Source organism: Sinohyriopsis cumingii, chromosome 19, assembly GCF_028554795.1.
Source record: "Sinohyriopsis cumingii isolate HCF-2022 chromosome 19, ASM2855479v2, whole genome shotgun sequence".
Lineage (NCBI taxonomy): Eukaryota > Metazoa > Mollusca > Bivalvia > Unionida > Unionidae > Sinohyriopsis > Sinohyriopsis cumingii.
The window spans coordinates 32,097,969-32,119,640 of NC_142979.1; the positions used below are offsets into that span (position 1 = coordinate 32,097,969).

The 21,672-nt window shown below is 34.9% G+C and overlaps 1 protein-coding gene across 7 annotated transcripts in view; it reads right to left on the minus strand.

Moving 5' to 3' along the window:
* Window positions 1-21,672, minus strand: part of LOC149775392 (uncharacterized) — a 213,690-nt gene that overhangs the window by 62,525 nt on the left and 129,493 nt on the right. For all 7 annotated transcript variants that reach the window (XM_089943911.1, XM_089943908.1, XM_089943912.1 and 4 more), the window contains 7 exons: window positions 20,080-20,239; window positions 14,488-14,582; window positions 13,025-13,091; window positions 10,539-10,606; window positions 9,427-9,547; window positions 4,740-4,810; window positions 1,881-1,986 (listed from right to left, as the gene is read on the minus strand). In XM_089943911.1, coding sequence (XP_089800037.1) covers window positions 1,881-1,986; window positions 4,740-4,810; window positions 9,427-9,547; window positions 10,539-10,606; window positions 13,025-13,091; window positions 14,488-14,582; window positions 20,080-20,239 — 688 coding nt within the window. The remainder of the gene's footprint in view (window positions 1-1,880; window positions 1,987-4,739; window positions 4,811-9,426; window positions 9,548-10,538; window positions 10,607-13,024; window positions 13,092-14,487; window positions 14,583-20,079; window positions 20,240-21,672) is intronic.

A 21,672-nucleotide genomic window follows, 5' to 3' on the forward strand; every position in this document is an offset into this window, starting at 1 on the left:
ATGAACAGTAACAGATATCAGCATAAAATGTCCTAATCTTTTATTTTATTCAATTTGTTAACTACCATATATGCACTAACAAGTAGAGTTCAACTGCAAGCAACACAGATCCTGATCTGCCATTGCATAATGTAATGGCAGATCAGGGTCTATGTTGTTTTTACTACTGATTACTCCTAACAAACTATAAAGTCACAAATCTGACAAGCAGATATGGGTCTGTGCAGTTTGCAGATGGACTCGACTTATAAGTGAAAGAACACCTCTCAGTTAATTTAAAATCTCCGCTAGCATTACTCCAAAAACCTTGCCCCATGATGATATTCTGAGAATAAGTTTATTCAAAATAGATATACAATTTGTAAAAGTATTTGCAAAGTAAGTCTGCTCTCATCTAATTTTGAGTTTGTGACTGATGAACTGTGCATATATTCTAATATACCAGCAAATATTTGGTTTGTTTTAAGAATGGAACAAAAATGAACAAACAAAATGAATGTAAGGCAGTCTGTCATATTAACACAAACATTCTTGAAATTGATCAGAATTTTCTTGTTTTGTAAAGATATGGGAAAAAAATAAACCTGCCTGTGAGTTGATTCAAGCTGCTGACTCCTGCCAGAATGGAATTTCATGCTTTATTTTATTGTTTAGATTTTGACATTTTAGCAGAGATTTAATACATCCTTAGATATTTAGACAAACATTAAACATCAAAGCCAAACTTGCCTGTTTACTGCCTCTTTAGCAATAGCTACTCCAACCATAATCTACTGAATGACTTTAATCCTTTCCAAATAACTTCTGATCACATGTAGTACAATCCATTTAGACAAACTTCCTAAACTCAAGACAAACTGACACTGCCTAAAGAATCCAATGTTAATTGTTTAATGCTGCTTGAGCTCTTTAGTAGTCCAACCATAATCCTATTAAGGTCTTTAATCTTTCCTGAATCACAACTAAGCTTAAATTATAGTGTAAGTCAATAATTACTTTTTGGACATCATCTCTTAAATTTGAAATTACAATGTCATGCTAGTGTAAGTAGTTCACAATCACATGATCAAAAGAATTATTTTACCACAAATATACTACACTGGAAGCAAGGCGTGAAAAAAAACCCCTGGAATTTTTGTAAATAAAAATTTTGAACCTGTGGGTGATTTCAATGAATGATGTGATGGACATGAAGACCCCTTGTCTAGGAAGGAAAACTTACAAGCTGGGAGGTTCACATGTTGATATCAATAGAAAAGGCTTCTACACATGGATGCTTTCTTTTAAATTTATGAAATTCCTTTCAGCAGTTTTTGAGAAGTATCCATTAAAAGGTTTTTCTATTTTGTTCTGTAATGGCAGTCAAACTTAATCATGTTTCATCATCATTTGTATAAAACTGTCATTATGTCAGACTTTTTTCTATCAAATTTTGGTCAAATTCTGTGCAGTAATTTTTTACGAGTCATTTATAGGCTGTACTATTTTTAGTATGGCAGCCATTTTTGATGGCAGATAAGCATCATTTATTAAAAAAAAACTCCAGTGACCTTGATGCCAGCATGCATCCTGTCAAATTTGATCAAAATTCATCAAGTGGTTTTGAAGAAGTTGAAAAGAGTATATGTTGATGGATCGATGGTGCATGACAGATAAAAACCATAATATAATCTCACTTGGCTTTACGGCCAGTTAACTTAAATGTGTTCTTTTTTTTTTAAATCTGGCTCTAATTTTAGCATGGTACTTTGTTGACAAGGTCAAATATGTGCATATGTTTTCAATCTGAAGAAATGTATAAACTGATTATTTCAGAAAGCTGGAAGAAAGTTCGAGCATGAACAATCAGATACATACCATATAAATATTTCCCAACATACCTTTGTGTCAACTTTGTCCCCCTCCTCTAGCAAACAATACATGCTTTCTGCATTTCCTGAAATAGCACAAACTCTCAGCTCAGGGGTCACTATTTCTTCTTGTCTCCTGTATTGGTAAAGTAAAGAGTGATATGATTAAATTAAGGTGCAGATACAATTAAAAAAGGCAATATTAGCTGATTACATGATTAAGACCCATAAATTGTCCTGCCTGGATATTTGATAAAATGTTGGTGAAATCTTGATTAAGAGCTACTTTGCTAAATACAGTATGCATCCATCTTTAACACACACCTATGAACAACATAGACCCTGAATACAGTAAGTATCCATATTTAACACACACCTATGAACAGTACAGACCTTGAATACAGTAAGTATCCATATTTAACACACACCTATGAACAGTACAGACCTTCAATACAGCATGTATCCATATTTAACACACACCTATGAACAGTACAGACCTTCAATACAGCATGTATCCATATTTAACACACACCTATGAACAGTACAGACCTTCAATACAGCATGTATCCATATTTAACACACCTAACTGTGAACAGCATATACCTTGAATGCAGTAAATATAGGTATTAACACACACCTATGAACAGCACAGACCTTGAATACAGCATGTATCCATATTTAACACACACCTAACTGTGAACAGCATATACCTTGAATACAGTAAATATAGGTATCAACACACACCTATGAACAGCACAGACCTTGAATACAGCATGTATCCATATTTAACACACACCTAACTGTGAACAGCATATACCTTGAATACAGTAAATATAGGTGTTAACACACACCTATGAACAGCACAGACCTTGAATACAGCATGTATCCATATTTAACACACACTTAACTGTGAACAGCATAGACCTTGAATACAGTAAATATAGGTATTAACACACACCTGTGAACAGCATAGACCCTGAATACAGTAAATATGTGTATTTAACACACACCTATGAACAGCATAGACCTTGAATACAGTAAATATAGGTATTAACACACACCTATGAACAGCATAGACCTTGAATACAGTAAATATGCATATTTAACACACACCTATGAACAGCATAGACCCCAAATACAGTAAGTATCCATATTTAACATAGACCTAACTATGAATAGTACAGACCTTGAATACAGCATGTATCCATATTTAACACTCACCTAACTGTGAACAGAATAGACCCCGAATACAATAAGTATCCATATTTAACATACATCTAACTATGAACAGCAGATACCATGAATACAGTAAATATCCATATTTAAAGCACACCTAAGCTTGGTCTGTGCAGTCTATCTGTTATCATAGCACAGCTTAGTCTAGACTATTCTCATGTGATCATTGCACAGCATAGTCTAGGCTGTTGACCTCAAATTATCAGTACAATAAATACTGTAGACTAGACCCTAATCTGCTGGTGCATTTTATGGAAATAGCAGAGCTCAACCAAGTTGTTCACCTATGACCACAGCATACCTATATCCAGCCTGTTTACATGTTATCACAGCAGAGAAATATCAATGCTGTTCACATCATTGATAACAGCAGAGCTGGGTCTCTACTGTTCATTTGTGTTTACAGCAGAACAGTATATAGACTGTTCACTTGCGATCATATCAAAGCTGGTTTTGGGCTGTTCAAATGCAATTAAGGCTAAACTGGGTCCAGGCTGTACACTTGTGATCATAGCTGAGCTTAGTCTACACTATTCTCTTGTGATGATAGCACAGTTGAATCTAGCCTGCTGACCTGAAATTATTAGTGTAATAATGAATACTGTAGACTAGACCTGAAACTATTAGTGTAATAATGAATACTGTAGACTAGACCTGAAATTACAAGTGTAATAATGAATAATGTAGACTAGACCTGAAATTATTAGTGTAATAATGAATACTGTAGACTAGACCTGAAATTATTAGTGTAATAATGAATACTGTAGACTAGACCTGAAATTATTAGTGTAATAATGAATACTGTAGACTAGACCTGAAATTATTAGTGTAATAATGAATATGGTAGTCTAGACCTGAAATTATCAGTGTAATAATGAATACTTTTTAGACTAGACCTGAAATTATTAGTGTATTAAAAATAATGAATGTTGTAGACTAGATCTGAAATTATTAGTGTAATAATGAATACTGTAGACTAGACTCCAATCTGCTGGTACATTTTATGAACATAGCAGAGCAGGATCTAGGTTGCTTACTTGTGATCACAGCAGAGCAGGATCTAGGCTGCTTACTTGTGATCACAACAGAGCAGGATCCATGTTGTTCACATCTGGGATCATAGCAGAGCTGAGTTGCTACTGTTTGTGTTCAAAGCAAAACAGTATGTTGGTTGCTATGGAAGCTACACCACTGCATGGAGAGTTACCCAGAACCTAATTTTAATAGGCCATACCATAAGAAATATTCCTAACATGTTCAATCAAAACTAGCTCATTCTGGACAAGAAGCTGAGGAAAGATTTTCCATTTTGGTTGCAAGCTATGGGAGACAAGCCATTGCTAGGGATGTCACCATGAACATAATATTGGTTGATTATGTGCTCAAAAACATTTCAATCAAGTTTGATTGAAATCTGCCCATTGGGTAACAAGTAATAGTCCAAAATAACAGATGATAACTGGATGCTGGACGCTGCTGTTGATGACTGATGCTGGACGCTGCCTGCTGAACACAGGCCACATCATAAGCTCATTAGACTTAAGCCAAGATGCGCTAATATACAAACAAAACTTTGTCCAGGACTTCTGATACAGCTTCAAGAAATAAAACTATATAGGTATTAAAACATGTAGTAACAGAATTCTGACTTACTTATCCCAAGCTGCCTTGATCTTCTGATGAATACTGGATTTCTTGCAAAGCTTCTGACCTTGGAAAAGTCCCTATGGAGACATGGAATTAATGAAATCCACATGGCAAATTTAGACTGGAAAAAACTGGTACAAATATAGGATTTGGGTCCAATACATGGCCCTGGAATACAAAAACTGGGACCTATGTAGCCCCCAAACCACAGGCCAAATAGCCCTGGCATTTTAAAATCTGATTTTGTCCTTTGTAATATCAAATTATACATCTGACACTGAATTTAAAACATATTTGAGTGCATTCACTGTATCACCTGCCTCTGACTGACCAAAACCTCTCATATATATATACAGGGCCGGTGCTACCATATAGGCAAACTAGGCAGCTGCCTAGGGTGCTGATTTCTGGGGATGCATTTCTCCAAATCAACAACAGTTATGAAGAATAAATAAATAAATTTCAGTTTTATTGAGGGTCGTTTTTTATCCTGGTATATTTCATACAGGGACAAATAACTGGGTAGATTCAGTCTGACCAAAACACCAGGCTGACCGGAACAAGCAAAATGAGTGAGTGAAAATCACACGTATACGAAACTTTCAGGACAAAATTACATTCGCGTGTTTTCATAGGCCACGAGTTTTTCTGTGGAATCACGCATATACGAAACCTTCAGTTTGCCATGGAAACCAAACTGAGAGGGGTAACTATTTTAATGGTATAAACAAGGAAAGAAATGGCCTATATTGGGTGTGCTTCAGGAACTTGACAGGAACAAAGGTCTGGGAACATTTGGTAAGTTTTGCATGCTCAGGCTTCATCACTTGATTTAGCTGAATTGGTTAAAAACTTTGCTGAGGAAAAGGCACGCAAAGTGAGATTCTGAATTGTCTTTCTGTCTGCATTTAACCCTCGGCCAAATTTGGTTTCAGGTGTATTAGTATTGAGTGTCTGTTCAACTGTTAGTTCATCACTAATGTCTATCTTTATGTTTGTTTATTCTTGTCTTAATTTTGCAAATAAAATAGTATCAAGTAGTGCTTTTTGGGGGGGGGTCCGGACATTTGAGCATAGAGGGTAATTACCCTTGGTCTGTGCTCAAATGTTGAAATTTTTTTTATAAAAATATATTGTTTATAAATTTTGAAATTGATATTTTCCTTGTGGGGGGGGGGGCACCAGAATCTAACTTTGCCTAGGGTGCCAGATAGTCAGGTGCCGGCCCTGTGTATATATATATATATATATATATATATATATATATATATATATATATATATATATATATATATATATAAAATCTTCAATGAGGAATGATTTAATATTTAATTTAAGAAATTAGTTGAATACTTTCCTGCATTGGCAAAACTTGGCAAATACATAAACTGCAAAATTATTCATGAGGTTTCAATTTTCAATATAAATTATTATTCTTTTGCAAATCTGTATATCATGTAAATTGTATTTTAAGAGATAAACATAAACAGATGAAAAGTAGAGCAAACAATTTCCAACAATTCTAGAATGAACATTGTTTCCTGCTACACCCTTATGCGGTCAACAAAACTATAAATAGATACCTTTTGGGAACATAACAGATTATGACTCCTTAGCTTTTTACCTTATCACAAGGCCTTCATCAGAGGAATGACTTCTAGACTGGAGTATCGTGATCAGCTAAAATAATTCTGTACAACAGCAGAAGTTCCAATCCAGAATCGGATTTCAACACTGGCACCCCCTCCATTTAAATAGCTTCTCTTATTTTCCTCCTCAGGGTATTATTCTCTCTACCAAGTACTCTAATTTTCTCTCACGAAATAGTATGCCCTGATTCTTTGCAGTGTTCACCAACTGCTGTCAGGGATTCTCTGTTGGTGTATAAGTGTAAATTAACTCTTGTTCCAGGCTTCAAGCGGTTTCCCCAATGTAGTCCTTTCCACAATTATCACAGTGAAGTTTATAGATGACTGGGCACTTCTTATTCAGTGGAGTTCGGTCTTTTGGATGTGCCAACATTGAGCAGATGGTGCTAAAGGATTTGTGGATCAAATTAACTCAATGTTTTCGAAAGATTTTTGCTATCTTTTGGAGAGTTCACCAATATATGGTAAGGGGTGAGTTATATATTTGTCTTCTGTCTCCTTCAGAAGTATTCTGTTATGGGTCAACATTTAGTTGATCATGTGACTCCAGTCCAGAAGTCCTTCCTCTGAATGAAGGCCTTGTGATAAGGTCCAGAAGTCCTTCCTCTGAATGGCCTTGTGATAAGGTCCAGAACTCCTTCCTCTGAATGAAGGCCTTGTGACTCCAGTCCAGAAGTCCTTCCTCTGAATGAAGGCCTTGTGACTTCCTCTCAATGAAGGCCTTGTGATAAGGTAGAAAGCTAAGGAGTCATATCCTATTATGTTATAGAAAGATATCTATTCTTAGTTACATTAATTTTCCACAATAGTTGCTGCAGCCTCAAATTATGTATAAATAAATTACTGCACAAAGAAAAATTGTTCAAGTTGACATTAAGTACTCATTTAACAGATCCAACATTTTTAAATAGCAATTATTCAAAATAACACTTAAAGAAAGTCCCTTTTTAAAATATTTATTTAACAATAAAAGAAAATGTTATTTCCATTTCCAAAAACTTCTGCAGGAAATTCCTGGTAATGTAACTTAGTCACTCTACCAGGCTGATGCTGGGACTTAGAGGAACATGTACATGTATCACAATGTGACTGCCATATACATTCCCATATGCATATTACTCCAAGAATACTAGCAGATGCAAGAATATATTTCCACTTTGGGATTACTGAAGCTAAGAAGAAGCAATTGTATGTGGAAGTTATGCTGGATGTGTTACTGGCAATGGAAGGAAGTTTGCCTGTGCTGGAATGTATCCAGCTGTCAGTATGTTATTCACTGACTGAATGTTTTTATGTGACGGATTGTATCCAGTTGTCTGTATGTTATTCACAAACTGAATGTTTTTCATGTGCTGTAGTGTATCCAGCTGTCAGTATATTATTCACTGACTGAATGTTTTTACGTGACGGATTGTATCCAGTTGTCTGTATGTTATTCACAAACTGAATGTTTTTCATGTGCTGTAGTGTATCCAGCTGTCTGTATTTTATTCATGGACTGAATGTTTTTTATCATCAGATATCATAATTATGTGATTTGGAATGCTCTTGTTATTCTAGTTTGACATTTTGTCTCAGAGAGGCCAGCATTCATAGACACCCTTTTTATAAGAGAGGAGAGTCCATTCAGTTGATATCTGAAACATGCCTGTCAAACATGATCCATACCACATGTTAGTAGCAACAAAACTGAGAATGTCTGCATTACAATAGTCTGCCACGCATTTCTCTGCATGGACATCATATACTTGTGTTAGACAGCATTCTGGGTTTCCCATTTTCCCACATTTTTGGTTTGCCTAGGTAAACACTAAATGGGTTTGCTCATGTTATTGTTTTAGTTTAGCATTTAAAAATTCTGTGAATGGTAAATGGACCATATTTTCTGAGCTACATGATAATTACTGTGTATTTGTACGTTAGTCACACAATTCTTTCCTGTGTGCACTCGGCCATGTCCACTCGGTTATTGATTGGAAAGATGGTTAATATATTGTTGATGGTAATATTAAAGGTTCCAGTCTACAGTTTCATAGTTTGCACTAGGCTAGTTTTCTTTAAGAAAAAAAAAACTTTCCAGATTTTCCTCACTGGTAATACTGGTTATTTAAAAAGACCTTGTACACCTTTATTTTGGTTGATGATTGATAATTTTAATTTGAGTTGGAGAGTATACAGCCTGGCTTTTCTTCAGATGTGCAACTATCAAAAGACTGCAAGCTCTGCATTGTCATTTTCACTTCCTGAACTTCAAAGGTAAATTGGACAAAATACCTATTACTGTTTAAAATTAATAAATTTATCAATATTTTACGATTCATTTATAGCTTTTTCAAAAGCATGTATTGTCCACTCCGTTAAGTCATTTCCCTGTTATAATAACTGCTAAAGTTAGTGTACTTAGAATTATTTCAAGCTCAGTTCTCAAGTTCATGGAAGCAGCCATTTTGATCAGCATGGTCTCCATAATTTCCATTTGTAAACAAATGTCACTCTTAGTCAATGAGAAAAGTATAGAGGTTTGCCAACATTCTCTCCACTGTATATGCTGCAAATACAAACAACTTCACCTTAAACCTGTCACTCTCTAAGAAGCACATAATAACTGTAGCATGGAACCTTAATCGTTTCATTATGTAGACCAAAGAAAGTTCTTATGGTCACAAGCCAATAAATAACAAGAATATGGCACAAGGATCTCATGGGATTAATTGGGTCAATCAAAGTCACAAAAACTGGCAACAATGAAACAAGATGTCGCTGATACTATACTTCTGCATTTGACCAGAGGATAACAACGGAAAATAAATTAAAATTCTCTGTTACAATTTGTGAAGAAAAAATACAAAACAATTATCAATTAGTCATACAGACTGTCTGAATCTGTCATTAAATATGAACACTGAAATATATACAAAGGCATCTATCATGAAATTAAAGGACTGAAAGATAGATTTGAGACAGATTTTATGTTGTTTAATATTACTTACCAATGATAATATCAAAAGCCTTACTTTATCTGAATACATTTTCTGACCACTTACTATGTAGGCTTCAGGAAAGAACTCCAAAATGGCTTCCACTGTTTCCTCTTGGTTGTGTACTATAGCATGATGCAATGGGAGATAACCCTGCATATCCTGAATACTAGGACGAGCTCCAGCCCTTGACAAACAAAACTCAAAAGATTTAAAATTATAATAACTGCTGTTACGCAATACTGTAAAAACTTCATCAATATTTTTGCTTAAATGAGAATTAATGACAATACATGATTCCCCAGTTTTTAATTTACATCCTGCAGAATTTATTTGCTGATGATTAAAACTTGTAATATCTTATATTTTTTTTGGGGGGGGGTTTGCATCTACTAAATGTCCCTATAATTCTCATCTGCTGAAAGTCCCTATAATTCTCATCTACTATACATCCCTATAATTCTCATCTGCTGAAAGTCCCTATAATTCTCATCTACTATACAACCCTATAATTCTCATCTACTATACATCCCTATAATTCTCATCTGCTGAAAGTCCCTATAATTCTCATCTGCTGAAAGTCCCTATAATTCTCTACTGCTGAAAGTCCCTATAATTCTCATCTACTATACAACACTATAATTCTCATCTGCTGAAAGTCTCTATAATTCTCATCTACTATAAATCCCTATAATTCTCATCTGCTGAAAGTCCCTATAATTCTCATCTGCTAAAAGTCCCTATAATTCTCTTAAAACACCAAATAAGATAAATAACTTTAACACATGTTTCCTGTTACAAAACAAAAGGCACCAAATCTGGGATTATATGTCGGCATAACTACAGCAATAAAAAAAATGATATTGAATGATCAATTACTGAGTTTATAATCACATTAATACATGTAACTAAGCTAAAGACTTATTTTAGAAAGACGTGACAACATAAAACACTTTTTACCTTCTTGGACTAATGCTACACCAGCAGTATATATGCTTTGCTATTTAGCTGTACTATACGGACAATAATACATCTTAATTAAAACTTTGGTGAACTGATATCAAATCAGAAGCAACAGGTCTAAATCAGATGAGAAATAATGCACTTGAATCCTTTTAAATGTTCTGAATATTCTAGTTTCACTTTTCGTGAATAACTGACTTCGAACTATCACTTACTTAAGGAGGACTCGAACACACTCGGAATATCCCTCTTTTGCTGCCATGGCAAGAGCTGTCATACCAGTCTGGAATTATACAGTACCTTGACCCGTTCATTCAAATTTATCAATTTTAAATTTTAAATAGTTCAATTACTGAGATATAAAACAAAGGTAATTTTTACTATGATGATTACTGCACCTAAATGAACAAAGAAAACAGAACCAAATAAACTTTATTTATAGAGAGTGCATTTAGAAAGTGTAACACATTAAAATAACACAAACTCATGTGACCTTCTTCAACTGAAGAAGGATCAAAATTGAAAACTAAATGCTACGGTCATACATCATGTGTACAGACAAATACCACATCAAAAAATCATACTATTGTATGCAGATGTTAGATTGGGTAACATAACTAATTTACAACCATTATTTAGAACAGGGAGAAATTAAAAATACTTGCAGAAAATAGATGGCATAAAAAAGCATTGGTAATGCATTTCTACAGTAAACAATGCCCAAATAAGATTGGAAATCGTCATTGTAGAACCATTAAATTTGTTTTTAATGCTCACACAAACACATATGCTGAATTACAAGTCAAAGTAAAGGCCAACTTATGTACTTCAGTACTTTTCTTCAATGAATGTAGCAAAAGGCAATATAGAATTTCAAAATCTTTCATATTACTATCATGCTCAAGTTCTGATTCAAAGTAAAAAAAATACATTCACAAGGCATGATTTTTTTCTTCTTAATAAGCAGTCTGTAAATGTATTGACATTTTTTTACTGGTTTAGTTTTCACCAATGCGAAGAATATTTTAAAACTAATATGCCTACACTAGCTATTAAAATCAAACCTTTCTTTATAACCTTGAAATTAAATAGTTGGAAACAAAGCTCACAATTTGTGAAGGCATCACATATATTCTGAGCCACAATTTTAGACCATAATGTAATAAAAAAAATTAGATAGCTTGCCTCCACAAAGTTTTTAGTTCCCTCCAGCTGTCATTAATGCAGAAAATAAATTCAGAAAGTGACCTTGATCAAAGAAAATGTTGGACCTTATAACAAGGCATTAAAGACATAACAGAAAACATTCCAGTCTATGATATCAAAACAAGGGTTCTATAATGAGTTGAAAAAAATCAGTGATTAATTTTTTAGATCATTATTCATAAACCTGTTTAAAAACCAGATTTTATTTTTCAAATCATTATTCACAAAATCTGTTGGAGAAGCTAGTATATACTTTACCAGTTGGAAGTCACTAACTTCAAGTAACATCTAGTATGACAACTAATGCAAGCATAGTTCATGCATGAGTGATTACCTAGGTTAGCCACTGTAACTGGAATTTCTAGGTTAGTAAATACAGAACAAAGATCACAGTGGCCTTCTTTGGTTGTAAAAGTGTACAGATGCTTCTAGTTATAAAGTTTCATGATGACAAACGCCTAAGAATTTAATTTTAGACACATTCAACATAATCAGCGAAACATCAAATCTAGGTCACACATACCTCTTCTTGTAAAAAGGATGTAGTTTTTATTATGACGCACCCATTCTAGGTAAAAGAGAACACAAAATGAATGCCCAAATATCCATGTAGTTATGAGCTAAAGACAAACACATAACCAAAGCCTGTAAAAGATGAAATATAGGTAATGGTGAGCTTCTCAAGGTGCAATCCTCACCAAGTTCATAATTTCTAAGGAAGTACTGTACGTACAGAGCATGCAAAAAATCTCTATATGCATGACCTAAATATAAAAAAGAAATCTAAACCAGTATAATGTGAAATGTAGGTCACATTTATATTCTTTTGTTGTGAGGGTGTGATACTAGCAGAGATGCACAAAATCATTCACTTTAACAAGTCTATCATGAACAGTACTTTAAAAAAATTAAGACACAACTCAAAAAGATATTAGCAAAGCATAAAATATTGGTCACAGTGTCCTATTTTTGTGATGAGGTCACTGTACTCAACAAGATGCATCACGTCGCCAAGTTTTATGATTCCAGGTATAACAGGATGTAAACATGGTGTGGTCATGAGCTAAAAGTAAAATCTTAACCAATAATGTACATGTATGCACAAATATATCTCCACTCTCTAAACTGCTGCCTGTGACCTAGGAAATAAAAATGGTTGAGATGCATTAAGGCTTTATATGTGTATATTCCTTTCTATGTGTTGATACTGATGCCACATGTAGTACAATAACTCCCCTGTAATATTGCAAGCTGATAACAAGAATACTTGCCATTGCCACTAACAGAACAGTAATTTCTATATCTCACCATGCTTATGATGACATCACCATCAGATTCATAATACCTATCTCTCGTCATGCTTATGACATCACTACTGGCATTAAGACATTTTTATGACATCATCGCGAACAGAATTTTAATACTTATATCTTGCCATATTTATGTGGACAAGATTAGAACTATATAAAACCTGTAGCAAGTGGCTTTCATTTACCTGTCGGTGTTGTGCATCTACAATGGTAGACTTAGTGGTCCCAATCAAAGTCTCCAAGTTTTCAACTCTGAAAATTAAAATAGCGACTTTATTCTAACTATCTTGAAGTTCTGTTAACAGCATTTAAATTGAAGCGAGATGAAAGCATTCTGAATGAAATGATGACACTCACTAATCTGATATTTGAGAAGAAAAACTCAGTAAAATTTGCAGATCACTGCCAATCTGCATATTAATTAGGGGTAAATGTATATCCTAAATAAGGAAATGTATGTGAATATTTTTAATTAGGTATGAAATTTATGAAACAAACTTAAGAGGAAAATTTGCAATTCTGACTTTCTTGTTTCAGTCCAATTGTCAATGGTTGGTTGTTTAGGGTTGTAACATGATGTCTTTAATCGGATCTTCTTAAAAAATACATAAAAACAGAAAATGACTTAGAGAAACAAAATCAATGTAGGGGTTGACTGGGAGATGAGAAAAATCACAATGCAGAATTCAATTATTTGCCTTTTTCCTCAGTGCCAAAAAAAGACAGACTATTAATATCATTCAGTAACTTTTAGTAATTGTTATTGTCAACATAATAAAATGTGCAACCAACTATGTAGACCCTGGTCTGCCACTGACCAAAATATTAAGAAGTAACCCAGATCTACCACTGCACTAACAGATCAAGGTCTTCACTGTTCCCCTCAACCCTCAATATAATGAGCAGCATTGAGCATCATAGACCCAGATGTGCCACTTCAACAGATTGAGGTCTACCTTGTCCCCCTTAATCCCCAGGCAGAATGAACTGCATATCAATATCTACCATAGCACTAGCAAACTGAGGTCCACACTGTTCCCTTTTAACCTTGTGTACAATGAACAGCCAAGACCCCTATCAGCCTTTGTGCCAGCAGACTTAGGTCTTTACTGTTCCCTTTAAACCTTGGGTAGAATAAACAGTGTAGACCCAGGTATACCACCACATCATAGATTGAGGTTAACACTGTTCTGTTTTAACTCTGTTTTGAACGAACAGGGTTGACTTGAGACCTGTCAATGTACCAATAGAGCATGCTTCACACCAGTGAACAGTGTCGACTTGAGACCTGTCACTGTACCAACAGAGTATGCTCCACACCAGTGAACAGTGTTGACTTCAGACCTGTCACTGTACCAATAGAGCATGCTCTATACCATCCCATAACATTATAATTCAGTGCATATCTGCTAAAGAAATGCAAAAATCATAAAACAAGGGAGTTACATAATAAAAATAAAATCATATTATTGTTTTGATTCAAGATAACATAAAAATCATAGAAAATTAATCTGGCTGCTTAACTGTCTTACTGTGCAATACCTGCATATTATAAGTTCACATGACAAACAGATGACACATTCATCTAGAAAGCAAATAGTAAGTATTGAGAAGCTGCAAGAAATTTGAACTCCAATACAAAACTTACTTGTTATTCTTAGCAGCAACCATAACTAGAGTCAGGTCATCTTCATTAACCACACCAAGGTCAGAGGGTCGTAGATCTACTGGGTAAACAACCGTCTGTAACCAACCAAAGGAGTTCATTATTACAAATCAGTGTTAACTATTCTTGGTATGTTATTGTTGAATATAATTTTTCTCAAGTGTTACTTGTTAGGAACAAGGAGTACTGCAAGTGGCATCATTGCATTTATTCACAAGATCTTCCCTAAAAAACCCTTTACCTCTTGGTGCTTACCACAGAACAGCTCAGTATACAGTTTCTCTTTACCTCAGTGCTTACCACTGAACAGCTCTGTATACAGTTTCTCTTTACCTCAGTGCTTACCACTGAACAGCTCAGTATACAGTTTCTCTTTACCTCAGTGCTTACCACAGAACAGATCAGTATACAGTTTCTCTTCCATGAACATACAATGCGCTACAACCAAAAAAAGCATGGTACCAGTTGCCAGTATCCCAAAACAGCTGGCTGGAAAACCTAGTATCTCAAATGGCTGGCTAGGAAAACCCAGACACTGATAGAGAAATACTTAAAGATTATGAATTCAATATTTACCTGCTTACTGTTTTTTGTTTTTTGCTTACTTTTTTTTTGCAGAGTATAAAATGAAAAACATTAGTATTCTTGCACACTTTATCTACCAGCGAGTCCTGGTGAGCATGCTATAAATAGATTCCACTCAATAATGGGTTTCAAGGTTGGTAGAGACCAGCATGGCACTGTAAGATATTTTGGCTTGTTTTGTTCATCTTCGTATATCAAACAATTTTTCAATTACTGACAAGGTTTTGAGCTAAATGTAATCCTCAAAAAAACAGATCTGATAGTCTGGATTACATGCTTCTACCTATAAAGATAGCAGCAATATGCATTTTGATGTAAATTTCTTTTGTCTTCTTATCTCTGATTTAGGATTTATGCAATATAATAGGACATGCTATGATGTCAAAAGCACTTTCAGACAGCCTCTTTTACTAGAGGACATATTTCCATCAGGATGTTCTATGAAATGTGTATCATGCAAATGGCAGTGGTTTACTACTGAAATCGGGAAATGCCTGTATGGAGATAAGCCTGGGGTGTCCAAGCATGAGGAAACTGAACTGTATTTGAGACATCGAAAAGCATTTGCACTGATATGCATTAGGGGTATCCAGATATGCTTCTGAGGAAAGGGATTAATTTAAGAAGCTCTGAACAGGCTGCAGGAAGGTTGGTCAATATTTAGTGAAAGCAAAGCTTAACCAATACCATGAAAAACCTCCTAATTTTAGGTCCCTATCTCCCTATTTTTTCATTCAATCTCCCTACTTGGCTTTTGAAAAGGTGACAGGTGACAGGTGACAGCAAATGGCAGACTGCACGAAGAATAAATTCCAAGGTTTTCACGGAAAGGGTACTTTAATCCATGTATAAAATTTATGGATATCTGAGAAATCATACTTATTGTTACTTCAAGCAGCCACTGAAGTATGTACAGTTTACTATGGGAAATCAGTTCTCTTCATTTTATGTACATGGAAAGCATTATTCCTTATGCAGCAGGAGAAATGAAAGTTGACTTTCCTCATCCAATACTAATTTATTAGATTAAAGACACTGTATTTAATTATCTTTCTGTTTTATTGAAATCGGATACCATATATGCTTACTCGTAAATAAAGTCCAACTGCAAACAACACACTAATCTGCCATCGCATAGTATGCAAGCAGATCAGGGTCCATGTTGTTTTTTCCACTGATTATTCCTAACAAAACTGCAGGGACTCAGATCTGACAATACTGTACGCAATGACAGATCTGGGTCTATGCAGTCTGTAGTTGTATTATGTTTATATACGGCAGTGAAAGAACAATGGATGGACAGTATAAAACCTAGAAATCTAGATAAGATAAAGAGATCTTGCTCTTATCCTTGTTACCCATTATCCATTTCAAGTATCCAGTCTCCAGATTATCTTTCAAAAATGGCCTTAAAATAAAAATGTTCAGAGTAAACAATAACTTTTTACAGGATTTTGCTATTTCTTTCAATTGCTGTAGGTCTGAAGTCCAGCAGGTTTTGAAAGGTAATTCTAAACTTAAGTGCAGATCACAACTGTAAGGCTTATGCACATCTCTATACGTTGTACCTTTATCTGATCCAAAGGATTGGAATTTTATATCTTCAGGGGTACAGGGGGATTTATGCATAATGCACTAATTAATGATCAAATACATGTGTACAATGTGGCTGTAGTTAGGGGTCTTCCATGATAGGCATATGGCCCATCCTGCTATTTTACTTTCTGCCAAATTAAGATAATAATCACAGTGATATCTTAAAATTGTTGGGGCCATCAATCAAATTTGATGGGCAAAGTATCACAATATTGCTCTTGTAACAAAGCAAATACAAAAGCTATAATGAGATAATTGGGGTCCAAAAAATTGGATCGCGTAAATATTGGGGTTGCGTTAATGCGGGGTTTCACAGTATTTTACTTTTTTCAGAGAACAACTCATTGGCACATATACGTGTATTCATGTCTAATGTATATGATGAATAGGGTATCAACACCGTTTACTATCGTGCCGTCGTGGCATTCAGTTCATCTATAATGCATGTAATTCCATTGAAAAATTGCACACGGATTTACAATATTCAATAATCTTTTCCTAGATCATTGTGTTTGAATTCAACGTTTAATATACAGCATGAACAGAGTATCAACACCGTTTACTTGCCATCTGATATTGTACTATCAGGGCCTGAAATTAATCCATAATATATGTAATTCCATTGCAAAAATTGCACACATATTTAAACTATTCAATAATTCACACATCATTATGCATCTGAATTCAATGGGAAAAATTAACAGCAAAATTAGGTTAAGAAAGACGAAGCACTTGTACGGTTCATTACATCCCAGGGTCTATGAACGATGTATGTACAAATTTCATACTGCTAAAATTTTCTCATATGCATTTCCGTGTACCTTTATCCAGTGCAAATTTCCAATAATTAATGCTTGTATGCCTATTCATTTAAATGACTACAGCAAGAATAATTACCAATCAACACATGCTTTCAGCGTGCATATGTTTACTTCAGATTTTGTGAATATCAAAAGAAATGTGTGAAAACTACTATACTAATCATTGTGCAAACTGCAGAGAACGGGGCCCCAAGTGGCTAAGTGGTCTAAAGCGCTCAATGTTATGGATCACTGCCATCTCACCTGTCTTCGTGGGTTCGTCTCTCCTATTCGGCCAATGTGGGTATGTGAGAAAGCCTGCCAGTAGCTTCTCGTGGGCCGAAGTTCTTTCCGGGGTTTTCCTGGTTTCTTCCTTACCCCATTTATACTGGCTGCCGTGTATAGCCTATCTTGTGCTGAAAAATGGTGTTAAACCCTACAACGACAACAACCACCACATTGTCTGCTGCTTGGTTGTGTATGCAGTTAAAGAAGAAACACATGTTGGCTACTGAAACTACTCTTCTAAAAGTAGTTAATGACATTCTCTCTGCATTGGATAGTGGAAAGATTACAGTCCTCACCCTCCTTGATTTGTCTGCAGCATTTGACACAATAGACCATGATATACTACTTCACCGTCTCCATCATGTATTTGGCATTCATGATACAGCCTTACTGTGGTTCAAGTCCTACTTGGTCAACAGGACACAAATTGTATCTGCCAATGGAATACACTCCAGCCCAGTTGATCAATGTTGTGGTGTTCCACAGGGGATTGTTCTTGGACCTGTTCTCTTCATTCTGTACACTCAGTTGCTCTCAAGTGTCATAGATCATCATTCAGTGTCTCACCAACTGTACGCTGATAACACCCAAATATACAAATCTAGCCACCCAACTGAAGTTGATGCTACCATCCAAGGTGTAGAGAGGTGCATTTCTGATGTGAAATCATGGATGACATGTAACAAGCTGCAGATGAATGATGATAAAACTGAGGCCATTCTGATCACAACAAAAAGACTTTCTCATTCACATCCTTTACCTCAAACAATAAATATCAGCAACGCCAACATTAAATTCACACAATCAGTATGAAACCTAGGTGTTACTCCAGACAGTACTCTCACACTACACCAACATGTCATGAACATATGCAAGGCTGCATATCTTGAGATGAGACGCATCAGCTCAATTCGCAAATATCTTTCAGTTGATGCCACTAAAACACTTGTGTGTTCATTAGTACTTTCAAGACTGGACTACTGTAACTCAATTCTGTCTGGTTCATCTCAATATCTACTTCAGAAACTGCAAAAAGTTCAAAACACAGCTGCTAGGATCATACTTAGAGTACCATGATCAGAGCACACCTCCCCACTGCTCTGTACCCTACACTGGCTATCCATTCGATCCAGATTCAAACACAAAATTTGTTCACTGTGCTATGTTTCAAAGTCATATGGACAGCGTTCTTTTGCATACCAGGGCCCAGCAACGTGGAATGAATTGCCCACTGAACTCAGACACAAAGACACAGTGATCACATTCAAGAGGGCTCTCAAAACTCACTTATTTTGACTGCAAGAACAAACTTAAAGACCTAATAATGTTTCCTACCTGAAATATTCTCAGCATGTTCTTTTTTTTTTAATGTTTTTCTAATTTCATGGTGTTTGTTTTTTTTAATAATATTATTATATGTTTTTTATCTTATAGGTGTTGTCTAATGTTGTAAAGCGCTTAGAGCTTCTAAAGATTAGGCGCTATACAAAGTCCTCATTATTATTATTATTATTATTATTATTATTGTTTGAGCAACGATTGTATACAGAATTAATTGAAGACAATCACAAAGACAACTTACTGGCTTTACTCATGGATCAGTAACAAGTAACATTTCCGATAATGTTTATTTTGGCATAACACTCCAAGAACCTAGTCAAATTGTTAAATTTCAGAAGCCAAGCCACGATCATTTTATATTCGAATTCATACTCGAACTCTTCCCCAAAAAGATAATAAACATTTTTTCCACACTATTTCTCATACTTTAAAAAAAGTATTTTTCCGGGTATGAGGAAAATACACGTACATGTATTTAAAATTTCAGGAACCATGCCATGATCGTATTATAAATCGCATTATAGTCGAATTCTTAAACAATCTCTTCCCCAAAATGAGAATAATTTTTTTGGCGCAAAGTGCAGAGAACAAATTGCATTTGTGAACTTGCTTTTCCATAACGGTAAAATTTTTTTATAAAAAATTAAGAAATTAATAACAAGTTCATGAGTAAACCCCATATACATGTAAAACCAGAGAACTAAGTGCAGTAGGCCTGCAATGGTCACGAGTCACTTTTATAAAAAAAATTTAAAGCTGAACGCATGTATGATTTCATAATGTTTCAATTTCCAGCTAATAAAGCAGACATTATTTACTGGCCAACTGACTGCGTCTATTAACACCAACAAGCCCAGCAAACATGTTGGCAGCTTTTGTTTTTTTAAGTTTATTAAATTGTGAGGATCTTTTACCAACCACTGCATTGTCTGCTGCTTGGTTGTGTATGCAGTTATCCAAATACCTGAAGAACTGCTTGTTCAAGCTTTTTGTGCCTCTGCGTCCTGTGCATCTTGATGATCTCTTGGCAATCTTCAGAGATAGAGTTACACAGAGGTAGATCATCAGGGAGACAGCACTGATAGTCGACTTGATTTACATCTGCTCCCCGTTTAATCAAACAGCTGAAACAGTTCATAAATATTAAATATGCTATCTTTTAATTGGGGAAGCCATTTATTTGGGAAAAATCTTAAAGGACAAAAAACATGTATACCTTTTGAGCTCCTCCACATAAATGGGGTAGCCGCTTAATTGGGCCAAAGTGTTCGAGTCCTAATGTGTTCCAATTAACAGAAATCCGCTATACATCAAAGTCTGCAAAAATCCCGTCCCAACAATAAAGAATATATCAAGTTTTGTTGAGAACAGTACAAATTTCAAACATAAATCACAATAAAAAAGTATTGAGAAATGTACATTCCACTCATCTTTTGGCAAATAGAAACACAGAGATACAAAATTAAATAAAGAATACACAAAAATATATATTTTTGTTATCCTATCTTGTGTGAACGATGTATTGAAATATTTATTTTTACTACATGTTTCTGTATGTAACATCAAAACAAGACTTCAGTACCTTTACTCAAAACTTTATTTGGCCATTTGCTGGATGAATCATGCCAATTCACTTGCACCCCATGTCTGTTATATATACATTTACTCTACTCACACCTCCTTTGGGTCTCATAAAGGTTAGGGTACCAGACTGCTTACTATTAAGTTCAGACTGGTACAGATAATAAACTAATATGATGCATTATCTCAGGTCAGCTCCGAAAGTAACCTCCAATCCTGAATGTGTCAGATAGTAGAATCCTGATGAACAGATACACTAAAGGGTGTTGTGGTAAATGTACCTTCAAGACAATTCTTCTTCTTTTATTGCAAATCCAGAAATACCATGGGTTCTTTCAGTTTCAGATTTATCAGCTTTTGTATAACATATTTAACAATGATATTTTGTAGGTATCTAAGCTGATGGATATCACACTAATGAGGAAATGAATCCCTTTGTCTTCTAGGTTTTGAAGGGCATGTTTCTAGCATGTGCATGTTTCTATTATCTAATCAAATCACTGTTAACACAGATTGCCTCAAACATCAGGTAGAATATGGTCACATATTGTAATTATTACTCTTGATCAGCTGGTATGAAATGTAATTATAATGAAATAGTCAAAAGCACATCATAGAGTTTCTACATCATTTGTTTTATTAAAGTTAAATTACACTAAAACCAGTTCTATTGAACACCTCAATGTTAAGGGCACCCAATCATAAAGGCAAACAATTTTGTACATTTTTATCTTAACTTTCACAGTTAACTTTTAAGAAAAATTTTGTATGTTCCCTTGTGTCAGGTGGTGGTGGGGGTAATAGCACATCAGCACAATCCTGGCTATAAAGTGCCAAGTGAATTTAGGTATATCCCCCCCAAAAAAAAAAACACAAAACAAAACTATCCCATAAACATTTCCAGACTGTGATCAATTCAGCTTAGAAAATAAAAAATCCTTAAGATATAAAATCAAGTTTTTAAAAACAAATATAT